The 8,386-nt window shown below is 51.0% G+C and overlaps 1 protein-coding gene across 5 annotated transcripts in view; it reads left to right on the top strand.

The window, feature by feature from the left end:
• The window catches only part of LOC116955291 (ras-specific guanine nucleotide-releasing factor RalGPS2), a 210,592-nt gene that overhangs the window by 155,402 nt on the left and 46,804 nt on the right, over window positions 1-8,386 (top strand). For 3 of the 5 annotated variants that reach the window (XR_012929819.1, XM_076053010.1, XM_076053013.1), the window contains exons 2-8: window positions 205-311; window positions 1,378-1,491; window positions 2,648-2,698; window positions 3,225-3,308; window positions 4,334-4,423; window positions 6,432-6,524; window positions 7,693-7,819. Coding sequence is in view for 4 of the 5 variants with exons in the window: in XM_076053010.1 (XP_075909125.1) it covers window positions 252-311; window positions 1,378-1,491; window positions 2,648-2,698; window positions 3,225-3,308; window positions 4,334-4,423; window positions 6,432-6,524; window positions 7,693-7,819 (619 nt within the window). In the remaining variant the exon portion in view is untranslated. The remainder of the gene's footprint in view (window positions 1-204; window positions 312-1,377; window positions 1,492-2,647; window positions 2,699-3,224; window positions 3,309-4,333; window positions 4,424-6,431; window positions 6,525-7,692; window positions 7,820-8,386) is intronic. The other 2 variants (XM_076053012.1, XM_076053011.1) reach the window with 1 other exon arrangement.

Genomic DNA, 8,386 nt, shown 5'->3' on the forward strand with positions numbered 1-8,386 from the left:
CATACTACAATACACCACTCGGAGCTAGCTCTGTGGTATCCTCTTCCGCGGGCCGTCGCCTTGACAGCACCGCCTTAGCAACGTGAAAGGTCGCGGCAACTGCTCTCCGCTCTGCGAGATCTCCGAATGCGCGTTGGTGTTCTTGTCGTTGTTGTCCGTGATTGTTGTTGTTGTTGTTGTTGCTGCTGCTGCTGCGTGCGTCAGGTGCCGGCGCTGTGAGCCCATGACTGCCGGAGGCCCGGCCCTGAGCTATGGACATGGCGGTCGGGAACAGAAGCCACAATGCGTCCTCCTGTGCTCAGGCACCTGAGGTGGGCGATGATGGCCGTGGTTGTGGTGATCTGATGGTGTTGGTGGTGATGCCATGGTGGCGGTGTTGGTGGTGGTAATGTAATGGTGGAGACGGTAGTGGTGGTGACGGTAGCGGTGGTGGTAGCTTTGTAGCTACACTCACTGCTAGGGATCATCGTCAACATCATGATCAGATGTTAACTACCTCGCCTGGTATGCAGGAGTTCGTGGGTTCGATCCCGGACCCTTGACACCTGCTGTATATTTGGAGTTTGTGTGTCTCTCTCTCATCATCATCACGGTGGCTAGGAGATGTTGACTACCTCGCCTGGTGTACAGGAGGTTCGTGGGTTCGATCTCAATCCTGACGCCTGCTGCTGTATATTTGGAGTTTGCGTGTCTCTCTCTCATCATCATCACGGTGGCTAGGAGATGTTAACTACCTCGCCTGGTATGCAGAAGGTCGTGGGTTCGATCCCGACCCTGACGATGTCTCTCTCCCCCGTGGTCGCGTGTATTTTTCTCCGGGTCCTCTGTTTTTTCTGAATTCGACGTCACGCGTTGAGAGTATTTGGGCTGCTATGAACTTCCACCTGATGGTGACAAGCCACACTTCAATTTAGATTTGAAGTTTTCGTGACTGCAAGGATTCATCTTGTTTGGTTCTTTCGGTAAAGTCACGTAGAATGAGAATAAAATAATAAAATAACACAATAAAATTCTCACGACGTTTCGGCCACAACGCAAGCGGGCCGTCTTCAGGTGAAAGGTACAGACCTGTCGGGACGACAGAGCTGAAGACGGCCGCTTGCGTTGTGGCCGAAACGTCGTGAGAATTTGATTGTGTTATTTTATTATTTTATTCTCATTCTACGTGACTTTACCGAAAGAACCAAAGAAGAAGCCACACTTCGTTGAGCTCGCGTTTGTGGTGGCCAGGGTCGCCTCTGAAAACGAGCCACATAGCTTGGTGGTGGGGGCCTTACCGGATAACAAAATAAAAAAAAACGCTAAGCTTTCGTTTCTATATTTTTGTCATCATCGTCATCGTCCTCTCTCTCTCTCTCCCTCCCGCCCCCCTGCCAGTCGACCAGCAGCACGGAGTCGATGTCGGAGAAGCCGTCGGCGGCCTCGCAGATGTCTAAGAGCTACGACGCGGTGGTGTTCGACGTGCTCAAGGTCACGCCCGAGGAGTTCGCGGTGAGGACCCCCCACACCCACCCGCCCGCAAACCTCGCTCTCGTCAACGTGGAAACTCCACGTTCCCCCGCCGAGGGAACCGGGTCCGTCGGTGCGGAGGACCGGTGCCCTTTGGAGGGGCCGTGATCGGGAATCTTACTCGGGTCGCCGGGTCCGTAGGCGCGGCGTTAACCGTTGCACGACCCGAACAGCAGACGTTACCCACAAGCGAACTAGCTTGTGACCACACGTACGCGCGCGTTACGTACACTGCAACAGCGGGAACGGCGAATGAAAGCGATATTTTCCCGATAAGCGAGCAACCAGCGTGCGCCGATTGCTTCCGACGAGACCGTTACATGAGCACGCCCCCTTTATCCGGTTATTTTAATTGATTTTTATTTTCCAACAGCCTCCGAAGGCAATGGCCAGGAAAATCCGCGTGATCTCTCTCCGAGTGACCGAGCGAGCGTCGGAGCCGAAACATTTCGCGTTGCCCCGCGGCCACGTGACTTTACCGTCGCGAACAAAGACAAACATCCCCTCCCGTGTGGCCTGTAACAGACTTTGCTTTGAGTGTTTTAAATGTTTAACTTTTTCCTATTAAAATGTGACATTTTATTATATGTATATTTCCATTTACGTGACTTTACCGAGAGAAACTAGAATCTGTAACAGGCTGTTGGGGCAAGCGCTGTTAGCGAGCAGCACCTTTTAAAGCCGCCACGGCACACGAAGGGGGTGGGTGGCCGGCAACCACGCCCGTGTCCGCCTTTGTCTCCCCGGAGGCGATGTTAACACACCGCACCAGGTACCAATTTCAGGCCGAGTCGACCTAGTGGAGGCCCTGGACCGTTTCGGATAATCGTCACGGGCGTTGGCCGTGAACAGGAATCGATCCCGGGTCGCCGGGGTCACGAACTCGCACACTCGCTCACACCGTGCGGAACTGCGGGGGGAAGGTGGGGGGGGGGGAACCACACAAACTCTCCGAGCAGAAAATCGCCCGAGTCGGGAATCGAACCCAGGTCCTTCTTGCCGTGAGGCGCCAGATTCAGTTACCTATTGAGCCACCCTGCAGCCAACACGATTGTGTGCCCCCTGTCTGAAACAATGGTTCTCCAAATGCTTCGGTGGGGGTTTAATCTTGGTTGTTTTTCGTTGCGCGTGCACACAGAGCCAGATAACGCTGATGGATTGCCCGGTCTTCAAAGCCATTCAACCAGAGGTAAGCTCCTTCACAATGGCAGTGATAAGGATCTGGAGAACAACAAGCCAGCGAGCCTGTGCAGTACAGGGAGCCTCTGTTTTGTTTGGGGATAGGACACTGAGAGTAAAAATGTGGTCGCATAAACAAAGACAGATAGCCCTTATAGCCTTAACAGACTGCTGGGGCAAGTGCTGTTAGCGAGTAGCAGCACCTGTGATCGGCACGGCACACGAGGGGGTGGGTGGCCAGCACCACGCCCGGCCGCCTTTGTCTCCCCGAGTGGCGATGTTTTTTCTGTCTCCACTCCTGCTGCGTGCGTGACGTTATAATCATCAGTGTCATTACGTTATAATTGTGACTCGTGCTGCTTGCTTGTCGTTATCATTGTCGCAACGTAATCATTGTTAATGGTGTTGCGTCCTTGATGTTATCATTGTTATCATCGTCATCGTCACGTTATAATTGTGAACCGTGTTGCGTTCTTAACGTTGTCGTCGTCGTTACGTTATAATTGTGAACCGTGTTGCGTGTGTGACGCCGGCAGGAGCTGTCGAGCTGCGGGTGGAACAGGAAAGAGAAGCACAGCCTTGCGCCCAACGTCGTCGCCTTCACTCGCAGATTCAACCACGTACGCGCTTCCCTTCCGGATCAGCGGGGTTCCATCGCGGTCGCTCGCCCGCTCACGCGCTTAGCTCGTTTTAGCCGCCTAACGCGTCGCTCGCTCGATCACTCGCGCGATCATCGCTCACTCGCTCGCTCTCGCGCGATCGCCCGCGCGCTTGCTTTGCTCGCTGTCGTACCGATTCGCCATGTCACTCAATCGGGTGCTCGCTCGCCTATCAACGCATACGTTCACTCGCTTATCCACTCAACACCTCGCTTGCTCACTCTCAGTCATTCCCACGCTCACTCACTCTCTTGCTCACTCGCTCACTGATACTCCGCCTCGCTGGGCCATTCTGTTGTTTTGGTTCTTTTTTATATTCCGCATCGCTGCACTTATTCTATTTTGTTTAACTTTTAGTCGTTTTTGTGGCCCAGGTGACGCTTGCAAAATGAGACTTCCCCATTGCTGGTCCCTTTTGAGTTTTCACCTTGTCACACATAACAGCAACTCGGAACGTGAATTGACCCACTCACTCACTCCAGCACCTACCCACTCACCCGTTCACTTACCCATCCACTCACTCGATCACTCATTCCTTCACCCGCTCCCTCATTCACCCAATCATGAATTCGCCCGTTCACTCGCTCAATCACCAACTCACTCATTCATCTCTCTTTCAAGTGAGACTCCTATCCTGGTCTCTTTGAGTTCTCACGGCTGGTTACAAAAAAAACATTCATTCACACCACTCCCTCATTCACACACTTATTCACCCACTCATTCATTCACTCATTCACCTAGTCATTCACCCAGGTCACTCTTGCAAATGAGACCCCTATCCCGGTCTCCGAGTTCTCAAGGCTGGTCACGTTAAAAGCATTCATTCACACCACCCACTCATTCACCCACTCATCCATTCACTCAATAACCCACTCATTCACCCACTCATTCACCCAGGTCACTCAAGTGAGACTCCTGTGAGTCCTCACAGTCGGTCACACTCAAACCATCCGGGGGATGGGTTTGTCTCTGTGTGCGTTTTGCAGGTGAGCTTCTGGGTGGTCCGGGAAATTCTGAAGGCGCGCACTCTCAAGATCCGGGCGGAAATCTTATGCCATTTCATAAAAATCGCCAAGGTGAGACGTTTAACTAAAATATATTTTTTATTTTACCAGGTTAGGCCCCATTTAGCCGCTATATATAGCTCTTTTTGCAGGGTCGACCCGGCCATCACAAATGATAGGTGAACGAAGTGGCCTACCATCGTGTGGACATGTGTAGGAAATGTTATTCCATTTCATCAAAGTCGCCAAGGTGGGTGGTCTGACTTAGGAAAACAAAATCTTTCTACGTGGAGATTTTTTTCAGATGATGTTCATGTTGTTGTGATGGTTGTTGGTGATCTTGTTGATGGTGTGGTTGATGTTGATAATGTTGATGTTGTTGGGGTTGATGTTGATGATGTTGAATGTTGTTGATAATGTTGAGGATGATGTTGTTGTGGTTGATAATGTTGATGATGTTGGTGGGGTTGATGTTGTTGATGATGATATTGTTGCTGTTGGTTTTGGTGATATGTGGTTGATGGTGTTGAAAATGTTATTGTTGTGGTTGATGGTGTTGATAATGTTGATGCTGGGGTTGTTGATGTTGTGCTTGATGTTGTTGATAATGTTGATGTTGTTGGGGCTGATGTTGTGGTTGATGTTGGGTTGATGTTGTTGGGGTTGATGTTGTTGAGGTTGATGTTGTTGATGTTGTGGTTGATGTTGTTGATAATGTTGATGTTGTTGAGGTTGATGTTGAATGTTGTTGATAATATTGAGGATGATGTTGTTGTGGTTGATAATGTTGTTGATGATGTTGGTGGGGTTGATGTTGTTGATGATATTGTTGTGGTTGGTTTTGTTGATGATGTGGTTGATGGTGTTGATAATGTTAATGTTGTTGTGGCTGATGGTGTTGATAATATTGTTGGGGTTGATGTTGAACACATTTCTGCGGAGGGAGCTGGTAGGAACGTTGGGTTGCTCGGTCAATGGCCAGGGCCAATGGCGGCACCACGTGGTGTATTCCGCAAATATGCCCGATTGTGAGGGCGGGCACAAGCCGGCGTGAGTAGGTTAAACGTTGAGTTTTATAAGGGCACCACGGGGTGACCAGCCCCTCCCCACCCAGCCCCACCCCTCCCACCCCCCACCCAGCCCCACAATCCCCACCCAGCCCCTCCCCACCCTCCCCTCCCCTCCCCACCCAGCCCCTCCCCACCCTCCCCACCCAGCCCCTCCCTCCCCACCCAGCCCCTCCCCACCCTCCCCTCTCCACCCAGCTGCACCCCTCCCATTTTTGGATTCACGACGGACGGACACAATAATCCCCTGTGGGCTGGTGGTGTAACCAGGAAGTTCCTACCAGTATAATGTTGATGTTGTTGGGGTTGATGTTGTGGTTGATGTTGTTGATAATGTTGATGTTTTTGGGGTTCATGTTGTTGATAAAGTTTATGTTGTTGAGGTTTATGTTATTGATAATGTTGTTGGGGTTGATGTTGTTGATGTTGTGGTTGATGTTGTTGATAATGTTGATGTTTTTGGGGTTGATGTTGTTGATAATGTTGATGTTGTTGGGGTTGATGTGCTTGATCTGGTTGTCAATGTTTTGTGTTTTTGTTGACGTTGATAATATCGCAGATGCGTTCGATGTTGTTGTTAAAATCATTGTCATTTATACGCATTCATTGATCCCGCCCCGCCCCTCCCCCCACTTCGCTCAAGAAGTGCTCACAAGTGACATCATCACATCTCCACCCCCATATTCAAGGAACGAAACAGGAGGAGGATTCCTCCACAAATCTGGCTGCCGCCTGATGATGTCGGTTGTAGTGACCGGCGAAACGTCGTACTCCGATTGTAAATGTTGTGGCTTTGCTCTGCAACACAACCGGTGTAGTGCTGTACCAGTAACGAATTGGCCACGTTCTGTTTACCTGACAAACCTCACTAACCGGCCGTGTCGGGTAGTGGCGGGTTTAAAAACACACTCATAAATTCATGAGATCTAACCCAAAAAGCCTGTATTATGGATCATTGTTGACGTTGTTTATAACATCCGTCGTCGTTGTTGTTGTTGTTGGTGGTTCTGCAGAAGCTGCATGAGCTCAAGAATCTGCACGCTCTCATCGCCGTGCTGTCAGCGTTGCAGAGTGCCCCTATCTTCCGTCTCGCCAAGACCTGGGGGGTACGAGCATTTAGACCCCACGCAGCAAAGGCAAAGATCCCCCGTGTAGCCTGTAACAGAGCGTTGGGGCAAGTGCTGTTTGCGAGCACCTGCGAAGGCTACCGGCACTGTGGCACACGAGGGGGTGGGTGGCCAGCACCACGCCCGGCCGCCTTTTATAGTCAGTAGTACCTACTGGCTCTATAGTATCTACTGACTCTATTGTATGTAGGGTGTGTAGGCATATATACATATACACCTTAAATACAATAGAGTCAGTAGTAGTATCTGGACACATGGGGGTGGGGGGGGAAGAAGAGGACTTCAGTGGGGGTGACAGGCGGCCGTAGGCCAGCTAAATTCTAGTTGATTAAAATTAGAACTCGCAAACAAACACGACGTTGTGAAAGACCCAACGCAGAAGATCCCCTGGGGTTTGAGGCTGCTCATGGTCCACCGTCAACCGCATCCACTGCACAAACCATGCAGATGACACCTGATGCACAAATGGAAAATTAAAAACTCTCCAGCTGTGTAGTAGTCGTGGTGCAAATGTGGTCACCCAGAACAGACACTCGGAGACCCCATAGAGATCCATAGACTTAGTGAGATGCACAGAGACTCGTAGATACCCATAGAGATCCAAACTAATAGAGACGCACAGAGACTCAGAGACCCCATAGAGACCCATAGACTCAGTGAGATGCACAGAGACTCATAGATACTCATAGAGATCCAAACTAATAGACGCACAATAGACTTGGAGACCCCATAGAGACCCATAGACTCAGTGAGATGCACAGAGACTCATAGATACCCATAGAGATCCAGACTAATCGAGACTAACAGAAACTCGAAAACCTCATAGAGACCCATAGAAACGCTTAGACTAATAGAGACATCACGACGTTGATGATGATACACCCACTCCGCTTGCTGTTATCTGCTGTGAAATTGTAGTTGTTGGCTCTGCGTCTACATCAGCAGCCCAGACGAAAGAAAGATTTAAAATAATTTCTCTTACTCTTTGGTGCTTTTGGTAAAGTCGCCTAGGTATAAGATAAAACAAATCACGACGTTGTTTTATCTTATTTTATGTTTCTCCCCACTACGTGGACTTTACCGAAAGGACCAAAGAGTGTGGATTCCTGCAGTCACGAAAGCTTCAGATCATGATTTCTCTTGTCAGCTGCTGAGCCGCAAGGACAAGGCGTCGTTCGACAAGCTGGACTACCTCATGTCCAAGGAGGACAACTACAAGCGCATCCGGGAGTACGTGCGCAGCATCCGCATGATGCCCTGCATCCCGTACCTCGGTAAGCCCCCGGGGGCCCGCCGGGACAGCCGTCACGCTTGCGCCGGGCCCCATCGGCCGGCGCCGTGGCGGGCCAGCAGCAGCGGGAGGGTCGGTGGATCGCCGTGCGAATGTCGTGAGGTTCCCTTCCCCCCCACCCTCCCCCCCCAATCCGTGGGTGGACGTCGAGGAGAAGGTGCCCCCCCGGTGCCTTGGCTCCGCCAGGGGCGCCACCGTGGCGAGGAGATGTTAACTACCTCACCTGGTGTACAGGAGGTCGTGGGTTCGATCCCGACCCTTGACGCCTGTTGTGTATTTGGAGTTTGTGTGTATCTTTCTCATCATCATCACGGTGGCTAGGAGATGTTAACTACCTCGCTTGGTATGCAGGAGGTCGTGGGTTCGATCCCGACCCTGACGCCTGCTGTGTATTTGGAGTTTGCGTGTCTCTCTCTCTCTCTCATCATCATGGTGGCTAGGAGATGTTAACTACCTCGCCTGGTGTACAGGAGGTCGTGGGTTCGATCTCGACCCTGACGCCTGCTGTATATTTGGAGTTTGCGTGTCTCTCTCTCATCATCATCACGGT

This window comes from Petromyzon marinus, chromosome 59 (genome assembly GCF_048934315.1).
Source record: "Petromyzon marinus isolate PM22_M1 ecotype Great Lakes invasive population chromosome 59, UKy_Petmar_22M1.pri1.0, whole genome shotgun sequence".
Lineage (NCBI taxonomy): Eukaryota > Metazoa > Chordata > Hyperoartia > Petromyzontiformes > Petromyzontidae > Petromyzon > Petromyzon marinus.